This window comes from Drosophila montana, unplaced genomic scaffold (genome assembly GCF_035044405.1).
Source record: "Drosophila montana isolate Dmon_TW-CO22-7 unplaced genomic scaffold, ASM3504440v1 contig_1505_1, whole genome shotgun sequence".
NCBI lineage: Eukaryota > Metazoa > Arthropoda > Insecta > Diptera > Drosophilidae > Drosophila > Drosophila montana.
The window spans coordinates 3,400,348-3,419,268 of NW_026996452.1; the positions used below are offsets into that span (position 1 = coordinate 3,400,348).

The 18,921-nt window shown below is 39.4% G+C and overlaps 1 protein-coding gene across 4 annotated transcripts in view; it reads right to left on the reverse strand.

Annotated features, from left to right (window-relative positions):
- Positions 1-7,806: 7,806 nt before the first annotated feature.
- The window catches only part of Naam (Nicotinamide amidase), a 35,049-nt gene continuing 23,934 nt past the window's right edge, over positions 7,807-18,921 (reverse strand). For all 4 annotated transcript variants that reach the window (XM_064690772.1, XM_064690756.1, XM_064690782.1 and 1 more), the window contains exons 4-7: positions 10,981-11,085; positions 10,002-10,136; positions 8,587-9,027; positions 7,807-8,524 (exon numbers count right to left, since the gene is read on the reverse strand). In XM_064690772.1, the coding sequence (XP_064546842.1) occupies positions 8,405-8,524; positions 8,587-9,027; positions 10,002-10,136; positions 10,981-11,085 (801 nt within the window). In that variant the 3' untranslated portion in view covers positions 7,807-8,404. The remainder of the gene's footprint in view (positions 8,525-8,586; positions 9,028-10,001; positions 10,137-10,980; positions 11,086-18,921) is intronic.

An 18,921-nucleotide genomic window follows, 5' to 3' on the forward strand; every position in this document is an offset into this window, starting at 1 on the left:
TAAATAAGTTGAATAAGCTGAATGTTCAAAGAATGTGTAATTCCATTGGATAAAGTTTCTTTGAGAGTGCAATAAATTTGTTTGTGTTGAAGCTGATTTTCAAAGCTATTTTATATTTATACAAAAATCTAAAATCGATATGTATTTATATGCATAAAATTAATTGGATATAAAATAAAATAAAATTTAGTATTTTATTAAAGAAAAATCAAATCAAATTAATTTCATTCCTTTTTTACATTTTTTTTATATTTCTCAATGCATCGATTTATTTTAAATTTTTTATTCTGTAGAAAATAATTTCTAATTGGTCCATTAGTCAAAAATTTCATTTCAATTTTTTAACATTTCAGAAACTTGGGATTGTAATGAAAGTTGTTGGGAAGCTGTCTCAAGGGGAGATACAGAGGGTGTAAGAGCTTTAGACTATGGACTATTCTCCAAGAGATTAACAGCCAAATGTTTCTCGTATATCTCAAGTTTGTTATTGTGGGGAATATAAATAAGTTTTCGTTATTATTTGATTCATTTACCTGCAAGTTCCTTGGTTTATAATTAAATTTATGATTGTTGCCATTGTGAGTTCACATATCTGAAAAGTAATTTATTTGACAATATTTGACTCCATTTTCGGTTAACTTTGTTGTTGTTTTATAATTTGATTTCGAATCTCTGAAAAAGAAAACAAATAAATGAGATTACGAGATTTTAAAAGTAATTCGTGCCTAAATCTCTTTGGCTAAACGATAATTACTGTGACCGAGAAGTTGTTCAACCCTGTGACAGATGCGCACACATTTGCACTCACTTACAGCTGCACACACACACAGACACACTCAGGTAAAACTTTAAAAAGTTTACACGTGTTGGCAAACATTTTGCGGTTACATTTGGCAGAAGGTTGGGACAATTTTTTTTGTTTCTGTGGGTTTTTTTTTTTATTTGTTTTGCTTAATTTCAACTGTCGCAGTAGCTGCCATTGCGACTTAACGTTGTAGCGTGCACACACACACACACACACACACACACACACACGCACACATTGGCCATTTTCTAATGGCCTTTTCGTGGTCAAGCATTTAAGCTTCAACCCCTGGCCCTAACCTCAACCTCGCCTCCCTTGAACCGGCTCGACTTGTTCTGCTTTTGTGCAACCGCAAAAGTCGCTTCGGTAGTGGCAACACACACACAGCCACACACACAGCCACACACACACAACCGCACACACACATTGTACACCTTTTTCGACCATTTTGCGCACGATGTTTTGCGGTCGTGTTGACATTTTAAATGTCATTTCATTTGTCTCTCTGTCTCCCCCTCTCTCTCTCTCTCTCTCTCTATCTATCGCCCCGATCGACAGCTGTCGCATTTGTCGCTAATTTCCTTCCATTTTCGCTTAAATGCCACAAAATGTAACTTTACATCAAATTGAATAGTGCTGGTTGTGGCCTTTGACCCCTCCCCCGGCCACATTTCCCCTACATGCCTTTTAACATTTGCATATTTGTTTTTGATTAGCGCCACAAACTTGTAAGCCCCCTCCCAAACCCTCAAAGAGTCATGGTAACATCTTTTAGTGCTTTGGCTAATGATTCCACAGCGACACTTAAAACTCACACACACACACACCCACATACACATATGCAGTCAGCAAATCGCTCGAAAGACCCGCCAAACTTTTGCTGCAACTATAAAATGTTTGCCATATTCGTTTGAAATTTTCACATATTTTTTTGCTCTATTTTGTTGGGTTTTTGTGCCCGACTTGGTTATAGCTTTGGGTTTTGGTTGCGGGGTTTGGCTTTTGGTTAGAGTTCGCATTAATTAAATTCTCATTTTCTTTCACCGATTCTGCGTATTACATTTCCTTTTTGTTAGTTTTATGCTGTGTGTGGGCGGGGGCAATTAAAGCGACATTTTTCACACGCACACAGCGAAAAGCATTTTGTAATGTAATTAAAAAATATCACGTATACGACGCATGTGGCCCCGCGGGTGCGATTTGTTGCCTATTTATGGGAGCTCCCATTTTTGAGCGTAAACCAAACTTAGTTTAGACTCGATTGAAACACAAACACACGCACATACTGTACGCTATTTATGCGCCATTTTATGGCTTATGATGGGGTAGGGGGTTGCGGGTTGAGCAGGGGAGGGGAGGACTTGTGCCAGGCAGCACAAAGCGCCATTGAATAATAATATCCTGGGGGCCTGCGCAGCTGCGTCTTAAGCATATTTGGTTGCTTCATTAAGCCAACAATAGTAGCATTTTTTCTTTAAGCACAGATTTCTCTTCTTTGTGATTCTCATGTCCACACGAATTTTTATATTCATGCACTGCGATAAGACTAAATTATTAAAGTTATAATTGTTTGGCCAAATTATGCTGGGATTTCGTATAAAACTTTGTGCTTCGCAGTTAATTTGTCGCTTGAAGGGCTTTAACTCTTAAACTTATAAATATTGTGTATTATAATTACCAGTAATTTTTCTTTAACCTTTAGATTATGAATAATCTTAGAGGCTTAAGTTGTATTTACATGTTGTTAATATATTTTTAAAGGTGCTTTTGGCCAGCATTTGAGAACTTTTTAAAGTAAAGACTAGCCTTTGTAATGCTATATTAAACCTTTACTATTGTGTTATATTAAATTTCATTACGAGCTGATTTATTGTTCATAGCCTGAGGCTTTTGATTTTCATTTGTAGATAGTTTAAATATTAAAAAATTGTTTGAAGGCGCGTTTGCTGCGTTGTGAATAAGTCACTAAATGGACCTTTGTTAATAACATTATGTTTCATTCTATGAATATTTCTGTTTGCTTCATAAACAAACGTGCAGCTTTGATTGATAAATCAATGAAATTTAAATGTTGAAGCTCTTAAATTCAGATAATTCAATTGTCAGTTTTATCAAACACAGCTGGCCATATATTTAGGCACACTTTTGGCTATAAAAAAAGAGTGCAGAGTGAGAATTCAGCTTGATGATTATACGTGGATAAATACAATTTAGAATGCATTAGGATTTGTCATAAATGTTTGCAAAATGTTTTATTGAATATGCAATAAAACTTGTCGACAAATTCGAGCTGTCAGCGATGAGACAACAAAAGCCAAAAACACAACGTTTTTGGCAAATAATTATGAAATTCTAAACTATAATCAAAGCCAATGTTAGAGGATGGGGCGGGTCATGCGAGCGCTTGGATAAGCGCCAAGTGTGCTTAATGACAAAACTTTGCAAATCAGTAAAGCAGTTTATTGCCACACACACACTCACACACACTCGCACACTCGCACACACACTGATGCGCACGCACGCATCAAAGAGCAGTTAGATGACATACATATGATATATATGAAAACCTCATAATCACTTGCTGCGCAAAATGCTCATATCACAGCGGGTTGTCGGGTTGTCGGGTTGGCGGCTTGGTAGGATGTGGGCGTGGCAGCGACAAGCCCAAAAACTTTATATCTTGCGTGCAGCCAGGACAAACTCATTTGCACTGCATTAAAATTAACACAGAGCACAGAGAAAACAGAGAGAGAGAGAGAGAGAAAGAGAGGGGGGGGGGGGGGTGGAAAGGGAGACAGATACAGTTGTTGCTGGCATTGTTTGTGGCATGGGGCATGACAAGTTCCTGCTGCATTTCCGCAGCAGCCGCCGCAACAAACGCAAAACACGCTAAAAAAGAAAATATGTGTATGAATATTACGTATACGCCGCGTCGTACAGCAACAGTTTTTGTATATATTTCGGCACAAATAAGCCCGTGCATATTTGTTGCTAAGTCAACAGCAAAACCAGCAGCAGCAACAACAACAACTGCAATCCACATCAGCTTGTTAAAGTCACGGCCCCGCAAACAAAATTGAATTATTTTTCGAAATTTTCACCATTTATGCATAATTAAAAACTTTTGGCCGTGACAGCGAACTAATCAGCGATGAAAATTTTACCGTTGCAAATTGCTTTAACAGTTTGCTAAGCAGCTGCCACGCCCATGCGCCCGCTGTTAATATTCAAATTATAATTTCAATCAGCTTGTCGCACGTAAAACAAATTTCATACGCCCCGTTGGCTCCACAGCAGAAGCAGCAGAAGCAGCAGCAGCAGCAGCAGCTGCGAAATTGTTATTTGTTTATTTATTGTTGATGTTGTTGCAGCTGTCAAGTGGCAGCTGCAGCTGCCGCTGCAATGTTGCAAAGTCAACAGCAATTTTCGTAAGAAAATAAATAAATGTGTCAGCTACGTTCGAGACGCAGTGTGAAGGAAATGAAGTTTAATGTAATTCTCTTTCTAAAAAATCAGTAAATATTTATTGAAGACATCAATAAAATACAAGCTTAAAATTTAATATTAATTCAATTTTATATTAACTAAAATTCATTTTATAATTTATAAATAGGAAATAAATAATTTCAAAAGCCGAAAGCCGAATACCCTTACAGGCTATAGCATTGACTAAAGCATTTACTATAGGAGCTATAAAATATATAAGTTTTGCAGACATAGTTATTGCTGAACTTGATCAAAATAACTTGAAAAATATGTCGAAAACCCCTTTAGCCTGAAATATCCTATGATCTCTGTATGATATATCATTCCGATCTGGCGATCTAGAATAATATAAGCAAAGTTTTATGAAAAAACTAGTTGTAAATGGTAATTAAAGGGACTCGACTCTGTTGCTGATAATAAACAAGAAAATACTTTGTCGGCTCTGGAGAAAAAGACAATTTGTGATTAGAAAAAATCATTGCATTCTTACACATAGAAAGGTCTGGAAAAAGTGTTATACTTTTCGTCTAAATGCAAGAAATATCTAAGGATTCAATTCATGAGCTCCCTAAATAAGGTAAAGCTGATCAATAAAGTGATACTGTAGCCTTGGATAGCAGCACAAGCCCGTATGTTGGTATCCAAAGTCACAATCTCCCGAATTGGCTAGGAATGGAAGCAGCTCTGCTTTCTGAAGCCTTGATCCTTGCTCCAGCAGCCACAATATTGCTCGTCGAGAGATAGAAAAAGCGAGACATACAGACTGGGAATCAATTTAGGGCGCTTGGGTAGTTATGAATGGATGAGAACAGCTGTCCGTCTAAAAATGAGCAGAAATTCTCTTGGAATCAACGCAGTTTTTCTTACAAGGCATTGTATAAGTATTAAATAAGTCAAAGGTTGCGAAATATACAATCTTTCGAATCTGCCCTGAGAACGTCAAGACGCCAAAGTACAATATAGAGGAAATGTCCGGAAACTTGAGACTTGCTCACTTACTGACGTAAGTTTCATTATATAAGAATGGGAAGCTCTTGAATCAGGCAAGGACTGAAACATTAACTATAAATAGACGTAGTAAAGCCACAATAGAGCAAGAAGGTTGCTCTGCAAGTATTCAGCGAATAATAATAAAAAAGTTTTGAATACCTAAAAACTTTTAAAGTCCAAAAAATGTATGTAAACGAAATATGCTTGGCCAATATTGCTCAAAATTTTAGTTATAAGTCCCTTCGCTCTTTTGTACTCGCAGTTTTACTGTAGCCCTTATCTTATCAGAGGCCTAACTGTATTAACACCTAATTGCTTTTGTAGCTGCTTACTTTGGTGTTTACAGTGCAAACGCGACGGGGCAAGGCTATCAGTTGTAATACCTGCCATAGGCAGTTAAACACAGGGTGCAACCAAACACACCCCCAACTGCCGCACACCCCCCCCCCCCCCTTCCCCGCCGCACTCCCTGCAGCCGGCCTCAACAACATGCCGCAAACAATGGAGCTTAGCGCCCAGTTACAAGCTGCAAGTCAAGCAGCCGCCGGGCCAGCAGCAGCTGATGCCACAACTCACACACACACATATAGATGTGGGCGGGTGTGTGTGTGTGTGTGTGTGTGTGCAACTCCAACTGCAGTTCGTCGAGTTCAGTTGCAGGCCGGGGACAACGTGGCGACGCCTACGCTGAGAAAAATATGCGAAAATTTGCCGTTAAGAGCCGTAGCAAACGCGACTTGCCATGTGCCGTGTCCGGGGCAAAGTTTTTCCCGGCTGGCACAAGGCCAGGCCAGGACATTGTATGTGAGTGTGTGAGTGTGTGTGTGTGCGTGGGTGTGCGTGTTGGGCTGACAATAATCCAAAAGTTTTACAAGCAAAACGAGCGACCATTACATGGACGGGCGGGCAGAAACAGAAACCACTTGCAAGCAATTTTCATCAGCGATTTTCCCTTTTTTCTTCTCGTTTGGTCGGGCTTTTCCACAGCTGCCGCTGACAGGCACGATGTACGTTTTGCTTAGTGCCTGACCGCAACTAGAGCTCCCACAGCCTCCCACATTACTTCAACACAGTCTGCTCAAATCTCTGGGCAAACGCATTTAGCATTCGGCTGCAGTGCGGCCCATGTCCAGTTCCACATCCGGGCTAAAAGTTCATTGTCTCTGCTTGAAAAGGTAAACGTTTCGAGAGCAGCTCGATAAGAACCCAAAGCCAGTGCAACCGCAGCCAGATATGGATAGCTCAGCCTAGCAGAGTCCACTTTGCACTACTTACCATAAAGCTTAACCAGCTCCCGGGATTGAGAAGTCTGGACCAAAAGTTGATAGCTTTGCAAATGGAGTGTGGGCATATTCCCACACATTTGCCATGTTGTGACTATAGGGAAAAACAAACACGGAATCCAATTGCAGCTGGCAGCCCGTACAGTGAGATACACTGTTGACCAAGCCTGCAAGGCGGGCTTAACCGTAATGGTTTCATCCCGGAGTTGCATTATATATATATTATACTATTTGTATACTACAAGCCCAACCTTATGCCGTATTAACTGAAAGAACAGCCGAACAACTTAAATAAACTTATTTTAATTAATATATTTATTCTTCTGCACACAGATAATAACTGTTGTTTGATCTCTAAAGATATTTTTTATTTAGTTCAAAGCAAACAAAATTAATTCAAAAGATTTCACATAAGTTTTTCAAACGCAAAAGCCCATATACCCCTTACCTATCTAAAAAAAACAGTGTATTCAAATAGAAAAAAAATATTCAGAAAGTGAAAAATAGCAGTTTACAGTTTAAACTTGCCACAATGCAGATGTAAGCGCCGACGCCCACAGCCACGCCCACTGGTCAGACGCTTCGGTTACTTTCTCCAGCTGTTAATAAATTTAAAGTTTTGTTTGTAGTCGCTTGGCACAAGGGAAACTCGGGCAGCAAAATAAAAATTGAGCAGAAAACTGTGGCAGCAATAGACAACACACACACACACACACAGATATTATTTGTGTGTGTGTGTGTGTGTGTGTGTGTGTGTAGTTAAGTGGGTGTCTGTGTGTAAAACAGAAAGTTGAAACTTTCTTTAAACGTTGCTTGAATTGTTTCTCTTGTTTTTTCTCTCAACGTTGTTGCTGCGCTTGTCCAGCATTCACAGCAAGTCGCTAAAAAAACGCTTAACAGTCTGTGCACGAAGTAAACGTATGTGTGTGTGTGTGTGTATGTGTTTGGCAGGACATTTATTTGCTTTGTTTTGAAGTTTTTTTGCTTATGAAATTGGCGAGCTATACGACAATATCGGACGATATATGTATTTATGTATGGGTCCATTGAGTGTGGAACCAGATGAATGCAATAGGGATAGCAGAAAATTGCATGCGACATTTATCACAGTACTTGAAATCGTATACGGCGATATGGTTACAAAGTTCTTTTTTTTACATTCTAAAAGTTTTTTAAAAATTTTTTCTAAATACTTTATAATAGAATTAAATTTAATATATTATAAAATACATCTGAAGCAAATTTGTTTAAAAGATTGATTTTTATTTCTTGTAGGCATTTTTTTAAGTACTTGCACCTATTGTACAAAGCTCATCATGTCCTTGTGGCTTATGTTAAACAAAAGTTTTCTACATTTTATTAACTGGGAAACATTCATCATATAAATAGATTTTTTTCTTGGTTTTCGTAATACCTAAAACAGGTGCCATATACAACATTTGCCATAGTGCTGCGCGAGTTAAGAGAGTTTCGATACTTTGTAATACTTAAGCAGTCAATAGACAAATTGAAGGTCAACTATTGATATTAGATGGTATTAAGTACTCTATCAAAAGAATATTCTTTAAAACGTTACCAAATTCCTTGTAAGCCCATAGAAACGTTTGGATAAATTTCAAAATCTTAGCAAAAGCTGGCTAAACTACTTTATGAAAAGGCACTTGGTAGGTGTTTTTCTCTATTTTTTTTTCTTTGTCTAAAACGCACTATTGTTTAACTAACTATATAAGCTAGCTGTCATATTTTCAACTCCAGGAGCTTCTCGTCCACATGTGATTGCTTAGCTTGTGTTATTTGTGATGTCTTTATACCTTTAGCCAGCTCCCAGCTGCCAGCCAATTTAGTAGCTGGGTCTGAAGCCATTGCGCTGCGAAAGCACCGAATCGGGACTCTTGAGCTCCATGGCCAGCTTATAGCCTAGCTCGGGGCGACGATCCCGACCCTCAGCCATGGCTTTGACCTGCAGCATTTTAATTGATTATTACGTAAATTAATTAACTAGTATCGCCCACTATGACTCACCGCATTGGTGTGCACAATGACCCCATCGCTGGTCACCACCTTCTCCTTGGTGTGCTCGATGTCATGGAAATCGGTGCCTCGGCAACAGTCATCTATCAAAATGGTGCGATAGCCGGCGGATAGAGCATCCACAGCCGTTGCGCCTACACAGACATCATAGGCCAGGCCGCACACATAGATATCCGTGGCGCCCTTCATTTTAAGCTGTGCATTCAGCGTGGTATCCGACAGTTTCTTATTGTCCCAGAATACCGAATACGAATCCACCTCGGGATTGGTGCCCTTGTACACCTTGATGCCATGATCCACCACTTTCAGGTCCTTGTGCAGCTCAGCACCCCACGAATCCTGCACACAATGACGCGGCCACAGGCGCTGCTTCATCGGCGGCGGCCCAGCAAAGATGACCGTATCAAAGACCTTGGCCGAATCGGCATCCAGCTGTGTTTGAGTATTTTAGCGAAGTGTATTAGAAATTGGCCAAAACCAAACTTAACAGCATGATATTCTAGTCAATTGAATTCATCTTAAACTAGGTCACAAAACTTTTGTTCTTTACACTTCAAATGCGAACTTTAAGCAAAGCAATTTAAAATGAACAAAATCAATAGCCACCACTCAGACTTTGACTAATCTAGCTAATAATTAAGTCATTTGTTTTCTATAGAATTCGAAAAAGAATTGCAAAGCTTTCTTATGAATCATTATACTTAAAAATAAACTTGGCAAGCTGTCATACACAATTATATGATTTCTCTACAAGTTGTCAACTAACTACAGTTAAGTTTTTATTATTAAATTCGCAAGGAGAATATTCTTAATTTATAATTCCGTCTACTTTTTTCGGAAGTCAAATATATATATACTGTCGGGCAGTGCTTGGCTTTGCCTAGGCCGAGTTTTTCTTCAAATTTTATGCTTCATCTTGACCGCGCACTTCGCTCATAGTTAATTTAAGTTTCCTGGGCTACTCGTGAGCCCCATTTCCACTCGGTGAAGTGGACTTTCTGCAATCGGTGAATCACGTTTTAAGTGATTTCACATACAAATTGACGCATCGCCCATACAACTTTTGCTCCCAAATTCCCAATCAAAAGTGTATAAAACGTCTAAAATAAATTTTCATAACGCTGTTCGAAAGTTGCTTAGATTTATCAGTAAACAAACCATTTTCACCTATTTTTCACAGTTGAGAGTGGAAGTCGTAAATTTCTCATTGAGTGCGTTGATAATCAATCTGTCCATCAGTTAGGAGGTCAAAACAAAAGGGTATTATATATTATATATGGTTAAAGATGCAAAGTCATAGTTCTCCGTTTCTAATCATACAACTCGTCTGATATGAAATAATTACTTTATATTCAAGTGGTATCTTGCACTTAACTAAAGTATTCGAACTATGAATCTATACTCACCGCAGATGATTCGTCCATGGGCCGCATTTTGACATTATCAATAAATGAAACATGATCGCTGGGATGCCAGTCGAGCGAGTAGAAGACAGCATCAAAATCCACCGTATCCAACAGCTTGTTAATGGGCTCGAGTATCTGCAAGAGAGCAAAAGGCGCGCGGCCATTGGATAAATTCCAAAAAGATAACACAAGTAGCAGGCAGGCTGGGGTGATGGGGAGTGGTGTCACGTCTGTGAGTCTGAGTCCATAAAGCGACAACGGAAGTGTGTGTTATTAATTTTGACAAATTTTCATGTTCGAGTGAGAAGCAAGTGAAGTGCCCGGCCAACAAGTGCACCACAGACAGGGGCGCATTGGCTGGGCGCGCGGGTCGAGCGGGTGCACCGTCAATTGCGGCAGATGGCAGCGATGGGAATGCCAGGAGCTGATGTCGATGCTGATGTTCTCGGGCACGGGCACGGGCTCGGGGCTCTCGGCTCGGCAATGGCGGCGGCGGCTGCCGCTGACGATGACATCCGGCGTATGTCGCAGCGCGGATGCGACTTAAGTAAAGCATATCCGCTTCCGACTATGCACACGCACACAGCTACAGCTACAGCTAAAGCACAGATACAGATACAGATACAGGCACAGCTACAGTATCTTTGGGGGTATCTGAGGGGACGCACCGGGCTGACATGCAGAGCGAGCCTCATCTTCGGTGTCGTCGTCGTCGTCGTCGTCTTCCTCGTCCTCGTTGGCGGCAATGACTTTGGCTCATCCTGCGCTTCGCTTCGTTGCCTCCATTTTCATTTCTTGTTACGTTTTATGTCTTTCCGTCGCCGCATACCTGCCAGCTCCCTCTGCTTCTGCCCACGCCCCGCCCACCTGCTCCTTATCAGCTGAGCTGCTGCCCTGTCTGTGGCCACAACTCACGACTCGCAGCTGCCAGCTTCAATTTTTATTTTTTTTTTCTTTTACCAGCAACTCCGGGGCTCACCTCATGTCCTTGCTGCTGTGCACTGCAATTACTTATATCCAAGGAACCACTTATAAAATCATTTTGTACATCAACAATGAGAAACGCGTTCACCGGTCGCACAATCTGCCAAGAAAGTGAAAGAGAGAGAAAGATAAATTTATATAGAATTAAACAGAGAGAGAGAACCAAATACAAGAAACTTGCATTTTAATCAAATTTCCGACTTTGAAATGCTCTAATGTGCTGGTAATATTTTTTTTAAATTTTTATAAAATGCGATATGGTCATCAGATCTTAAGTAAAGTCTGTTATAGAGTATGGTATTAAACCGTAAAAAAATATGTTTCATATAGTAAATTGTAAGACATTTAATATAAATAAAAATAGGGAAGTTTGGTTGAGTTATCTATAAACATATCAAAGTAAAAAGTTATTTTTTTAATGTCCGCTGTATGCTTTAGCAGCTCAATAAAGATCAAAATTGTTTTTAAGTATAATAAAATTAAAAATGGGTTACATGTCTTAAGTTAACTAAACAAAATAGTTTTCAACCGCCAAAATTTAGAGCTTTATAGGAGGTCTATGGTACAGAAGTCTTTATAAAAGACAAAAATATAATTTAAATGCTTTGTTTAGCATGTCTTTTAAAACAACAGTTGTCGCATATAAAATATAAGTTCCCGTCCGATTCCTTCAATGGCAACTATATGATATGCTTATCCTATCTGACTTCCAGACTAAAAAACAGCATGTAGTTTTATTAAGTTAGCTTCGCTGAGGGTCGAGCTCGCATAGGCTGGCGATAAGAGAACCAGACAATTAAGCTGCCTAATCAAGACTATATGTATGTCAAAACCTAATTATTATTTTTGAAATATTCTTGACAGTTTCATAATACCCCAACTGCTAGGGTATTAAGATGGTAACATGAGCAGCCACGAAAAATGTGTAAGAAAATTGTATGGGCAAAGTGAAGCAGACGCCGCAAAAGACGTCGGGCCAAAGTACATAAGCACAAACATGAAAAGCTACAAAGAAATTTGTATACATGTGCATTAGCGGGTGTGTGTGTGCGAGTGTGTGTGTGTTTTGGTGTGTGCACAAAATTTGTGTGTGTGCGCTGATGAGTTTCTTCATTTTATTCATTTTTTTTCTTCTACTTTTTGCTCTTCTTTTTTGTCGCCGCCCATTATAAATGCGATTTAAATGAAGTAAAAGCCAGTCAAAAAAGCTCTCGAAAAAACGCTTCGCACACACATGAGAGCAAAGAGCTCGTTAGGTTTGCCATTGCTATCTTGACTGGCAGCCCAGAGCTATATAGAGTACCCAGCATAGAGTATAGCAGTAGAATAGACTATCATCAGCAGCAGCATCAGCCGGAGCAGCAGGAGCAGGAGCAGGAGCCTCAGCATCCTCGACAGCGTTCGTCGTCTAAGCTGATTATGTTCGAGCATATTTAAAATTAGTGAAGCGCTTTTAATTTGTTATTTATGTGCACGCTGATTATGAATGATTATGATCTATGCGCAAACACACACACACACAGACGCACAGCAGTCGAAGCAGAGACACACTCTCAGACACACACACACACTCACTGACTGGAACTGAAGCGGGAATAGAAAGAGCAGCAGCCCATTAGCGTCAGCACGTTGCAAGCATCAGGCAAAAGTGAGATGGTTGCGTGACACGAGTATCACATATCGTGCTCAAACTTGCAACGCACATTCTATAACGATTAATCTTATATTAGAACAAATTAGTAGAATAGGTTTAGTAATGGCATCGAAACTTCATTAAAAGATGAGCATTTTACTTCATATAAATAATGCATAATTATTGGAAATTGTTTGGGGCATGGTTGAAAAGTTTAACATTTCTATCTTATTAGCTTCCCCAAAGAATTTAAAAATAAAATTTTCTTTTGATATAACTTTTTTAATTCGGAAAACTAACCTAAACTAACTAACTAAACTTATCAGATATATGATTGACATATTCATACATATTTTATGCTTTACTATCTTGTTAAAAGAATACATTGTAAAATAACAGTGTTAAATTTCAGGGATTTTATAAATTTTCTATTTCATATTTTTCGCCAAAACTATATACACTATATACGGTATATTCGAATTAGTCACTATATTATAATTAATTATGCAACTTCTTGAAATGTTTCTTAATTAATTTCACTTAATTTCTTTTCGCAGCTGAATTAATTTTACTTGGAGATATCAGGCAGTATAAAATATGTATGTAAGTACAGGATTAGATTAATAAGTATATATATAATACTTTTTCTATATATTCTCTGGAAATTTATTTAAAGTAACCGAAAGAGAGCTTCTGAAGAACTTAGATATATCAGAGCCAGTAGCACATTATTATCTATAGAAAAAACTTCACTTTAATTTAATTAGATTATTTTTGAATATATGTAACATTTTGCTTCAGAAATAATTCTCGTTATTGTTGAAATAAATTTAAATGACGCCAGCTGACATTTTTTGAGCAGCTTCCAGCTTTGTTTGCTTATAAAGAATCTGCGATTTCAATATCAGAATGTCAGGCCATTTTGCCATCTCTAGAAATCAGAATTATTTACCGCTTGTTGTTGCCCAGCTTTGATTTGTGTTGCTGTTGCAACTGTTGGCAGAGCGTTTAAAATATGTCATCCAGCTAAATGCTTTAAAGCGGCCAACGTGAGTTGCAGCAGCAGCAGCAGCAGCAGCAGCAGCAGGTGGCACGCAAATGGAGCTGTGCGGCAAAGATGGGAGTGGCCGCTGGGTGGCGCTGCGCTGAAAGGTTAGCTTGTTGTTGCTGTTGTGGGGCAGACAACGCTTAAGCAGTTGATGATTTATCGCCCGTTGCCGTTGCCAGTGGCTATGGCTGTGGCAACTGGCAGTGGTAAGCATTAGTGCCTCTTGCAACACCGTGGTGCAGCGTGGTGCAATGCCGTCGCATAGTTGCGGAAGTGATTTACATTTCGCATGTTGGGCATACGACGCATTTTGAGCATAGTTTTGGGTTAGCATACTTAGAGATAATGGCCGGATAAAGGTAGTTAATGTATCAATTTGGTTGTACAAGTCTGCCTTGGTGTGTCTGTGCACGCGCGCGCGAGTGTGTGAGAGTTGTTCTGGGGCTTAACATTTATCACGCACGGGATTAGATGTGCTCCGGAATGGCTTAGCAGGCCATAAGGGGCTCAAAGTTGAAATGCTCTGCAAGGTAATAAGTGGGTAGTTGCATGCCGGAACTAGTGGAAATTTCTAGATAATATATTGTTTTTCTTATGACCCACATGGGAAAACCTTGTTTAGTTCAGGAATAATAATTTGTAACATTTTGTTAAGTGTCAAAAACATAATTTGTATTGATTGTTTTCAACATAAGCACACTTTTCATAGATACTTCTATGGAAATCTTGTTGATATTTTGGCATTATTAAAAGTATTTAGAATTAAAATTTAATGATGAAAGTTAATAGAACTTTAAATAGTACTGGCTGCTGAATATTTCAACATTATGAGGCTTAAAAACTTTTGAATAATTGGGTCTATTAGACAATTCACAAACTATCGAATTTGTGAGTAATATATTTATATATATGCCATATATATATTTCCTCTAAAGAATATTTATACATTTTTATTTTATTTTACCAAATGGATGTGATATTTAAAGATATAAAAACAATATCGAAATACATTACAAAAAAATAATAACTTTATGATAATATTGTTCATGGATGTTTGGATTATATATTTCTGCTTATTATAGTATTCTTCAAATAATTGCTCGTATATTTACTTTTTTTCATATATTATAGTATCTACAAAAAATACGTTTCCCTTCATCAAAATAGTCATCATAAATTTATAAATTTCAGTTACATCGTCTTACTCCTCATCACTCCCGGCATTGCCATTCTCATTTGCCTTCGCCGCACACTCAATTTTATCAATTAATTGTACAGCGCCTAATTGTTCAACTTGGAAAACCTTCCCCAGTTGACCTCAGACAAGTCCGTCCATCTATTTTGGGCCACAATTTGCACATGAAATTCGCTCACCTCAAAGAGGCTTCGCCACAAGAAATCAGAGCAGCAGCCATCCAATTATGAACCATTTGACGCAGCTGCTGTTGATGCTGATGAGCCTGCCTCTGTCCTTTTCCCCTGCCCTGATCCACTCAATAGCCGAAGTAAAGTTGGCAAATTAACACGCACCTTATCCTGTTGCTGACTCCTGTTCCTTTGCTTTGGCTAATGCAAACAACTGACCCTTAGCCCAGGCACTTATTGTTACCGCCGCCCCCGTCCCTCAACGGCCCTGTCGCCACAGTTTAATTTAAAGTTGAAACTATGAATACTTGATTAAAGTGCCAAGAAATGCTTGCAGCTTAAAGCGTAGCTAAAGCCACAGGAATGGCAAAGGCGCACGCCTCTTCGAGACGGCAACAGGACAGACAGAAATCCTGTTCATTCATTTGGCTGGCAAATATGTTACAGCTAAATTAATTATTGAGCGTCGAGCACAGGGCCCACAGACACGTTGTGGATGTGACGCCCTCCTTCCTTCGTACACCAATCGAATGGCTCTGCGGGGTGCGGAGCCTGCGGTACGTGCGGCCAGGACAAGACACGACACCTTTTTGGTAACCACAGCAAATCTTAAATTCAAATTACACTTCAACCCGATTCTGTCAGGGTTGCAACAAAGGGAACAAGTTATAGAAATAACTTTGCTACATCTAGCTCTCTCTCTCTCGCTCTCTCTCTCTCTCTCTGATTTGGTCTCTGGCGGCAGTGGCATGTGTGCATGTTGAAAGTTTCCGTCTTTTGGCTGCTGCCATGCAACATTTCGAGTCAATTTCAGTGCTGAATAAATTTCAAAATCCGTAAAACCCATAGAGCCGACGTTGTTCGGCGAGTGAGGGGCTTTTTCTGCCCGAGCCGCAGACAAACTGTCAAAGTGTGTGTGCGCGTGTGTGTGTGTGTGTGTGTGTGCCAAAAAAGTTGCCAAGCCAAACGAATGAGTACGGCAAATGGTGACGTCGACAAGGACCAAGCGAAGGACGAGACGATGGCGCACACGAATCGAATGAAATTCAACGTGATATTGAAGTATGTGCCAAAAGGGAAACGTGCCCAGGCACACTCACCGCCACCCACCCCCCTTCTCACCCACCCTCACACACACACACACACACACACTCACAAATATTTGGGTCTATGTGTGAGGCAGGTGCTAAAGCAATTTCCGTTTTGAAATTGTTGCATAAGTTGGCGGTTCTGGCAGTTCTGGGCCTGCCATTTGGCACATACTTCACTCTCGCTCCCGCGCCTTTGTCCCCACGCCCCCTCTCACGTATAGCCGTCTATATATATTTTTGGCATACTCCTCACATAGACCCAGACAGCACCCGAAACATTGTCGCTGACAGTTTGTGGGTTTTTGGCATGTTCTGCGATCTGCAGCCAGACAAAATTACATTATACAATTTATGCGGCTGACTGGGACCAGCAAATTGTTTGCCCAACTCCCTGACGAGGCCCTAGCGAAAACTAACCATAAATAAGCTTTTCGCTTATTCGCAAAACTTTGCCATACCTCTTGGTTAAAAAAAAAAAGAAAACATCTGCAGCTCATGTGTCAATAAGCTGCTTAAGCGAAACTTTTGTACAAATTATTCCGATAATCTGCAGAGCTTTCCAATTTTTTATGTTATTCATATGTTATCTGAGCTGATCAAATCTAGAATACATTACGTTCTTAAACCCTGAACCCATCAAAAGTGGCTAAAAAGGGTAGAACGGTTTTGTGCAAATGTATGCAACAGGGAGAAGAAAGCGTCTCCGACCCCACAAAGTATATATATTCTCGATCAGCATCAATAGCCGAGTCGATCTAGCCATGCCCGTATGTCTGTCCGTCCGTCCGTCTGTATGTATAAACCCCAAGATGTCAGAATCTATAAAAGCTGGAGTCTTTAATTTTTAACTTAAGTTCTCCTAGGGCCCGTGCTCTGCGAGTTTGTTTTCGATGATCGATAACTTCTCCCCTTTTCAAATAATCGATAAAAATCGATATCGAAATTTTGTAGTCACAGAATTTGTCATGCAGCTTCTAGAATAGTATACACAGATCAAGTATCTTTCATTTTCTAGCTAGAATATTCAGTTGTGATAGTTTTATTCAATTTTATTCATTAAAATATTTTTCATTAAAATATATTAAGAATTTAAGATATGTTTGAATTTCACAACCATTTTGTGGCCATAATAATTTGTATTTTATGTGTCACTTCCTGTTCACAGACCCCTTACTCTTGCTCTCTCTACTTCTCACACTCAGTCTTTCCCTTTTGATTCAATGCAGCCTAATACCGGAAAGCTTTTTCTATTGGAAAAACATTTTTCATGTCAGACAACTGCCCAATCCAATTAAACAAAAACTGCCCAACTACCAACAGTTTTCTCACTCTCGCGCCTCTAAATCAACTGCCCTAACTCTGCAACCCCTCTCTCTCCCTCTCTTTCTTTCTGTCTTTCTCTCTTTCTCACTCTCTCTCTCTCTGCTGGTGCTTTTTGTATGTTATAAGTCATTAACTTTCTAAATAATCGCCGCAGCGTGTCAACTTTGGTCGTTAAACTTTCATCAGTCGAGGACGCGTCGGTAAGCGCTGGGATTCAGGATTCAGGATTGGGAATCCCAAAAATAAAACGAAGGAGACGGGGAGAGAGAGAGAGAGGCAGTGAAAGAAGGAAGCAAAAAATAAAGCGCTCTGGACACGCGACAGCGTCACAAAAACGGAGCAAAATTTATAGCAAGATATTATTTTCCGCTCGATGAGCAGACAAGTCGTAGGGCGACTTTTGGCACTCACTGTGCGGCGGTGTTTCTTGTGCTCCGGCTAACGTCCCGGCACCAGAACCTGTGGCCGTGTTTTTCGGTGTCGGTGCGTAACTGAGCACGGCAAGAAAAAAAAAGAGAAAAAAAACTGTGGCACATTGTGCCATAAATGAAGACATTATAAACGATGCTGCGGCGCGACCCACCTCAACCACCCGAAACCACCCTCAATGTGGGTGCGTCTGCGGGTGTGTGTGATGGTGTGTGTGTGATGGTGTGTGTGTGATGGTGTGTGTGTGTGTGTGTGTGTGCAAGTAAGTGCGCCCAAGATTAACGGTAGACATTGTAAGACACTTAAAGCTGTTGAAGATTTTTGAGTCTCTTTGTGGTTGGGGGTTCAATGAACTATATTATGACGCGCCTTATATGATATATTACGGCTCGCAAAATGTGCCAGCCAGCGCACATAACCTAGAAATGTATATACATATATAAATATATATACACTGGCAATTTACGACAATGCGTTGGGCTAAGCGAGCAGGTGGCAGCAGATGGTAATAAATGTATTATATGAAGATAAAACTGTTTAAGGAAATGGAAACGCACGGAAGGGCATATATATGTATATATGTTTATACATAAAACGAAACTGCTTTTGTGCTCTTAAAATATTTATAGCCTGCAAATGAGCAAACAAAAACATAAAGGCAACAGGTTTATTAACTTTGTTGGTCTATTTGAAAGAAATAAAATAAACTGCGTTTCAAGTTAATTTTTTTATTCAAGAATGTCGTCTGCTTTTGGGGTTTCTTATTTCAGTTATTTCTATTTAAATAATCCTTGATTTAAAATCTTTTTTTGTTCTAAAAGCTTCATTTTAATAAAATGTACCTTGCACGAGCTACTGCCCATGGTTTAATCTAGAGTTTATGCTAAAAGTCTGTTCTAGTCGTTTTTAACAAGTTTCTTTGAAAAACTTTCAAGTTTTTAGCACAAAATTAATTTGCGGCAACTTTTTCCTTGTCAATTAATATACTATATACACTATATACTATATTAAACCGAGCACATCACCCCATGAGAAACCACAACCTTG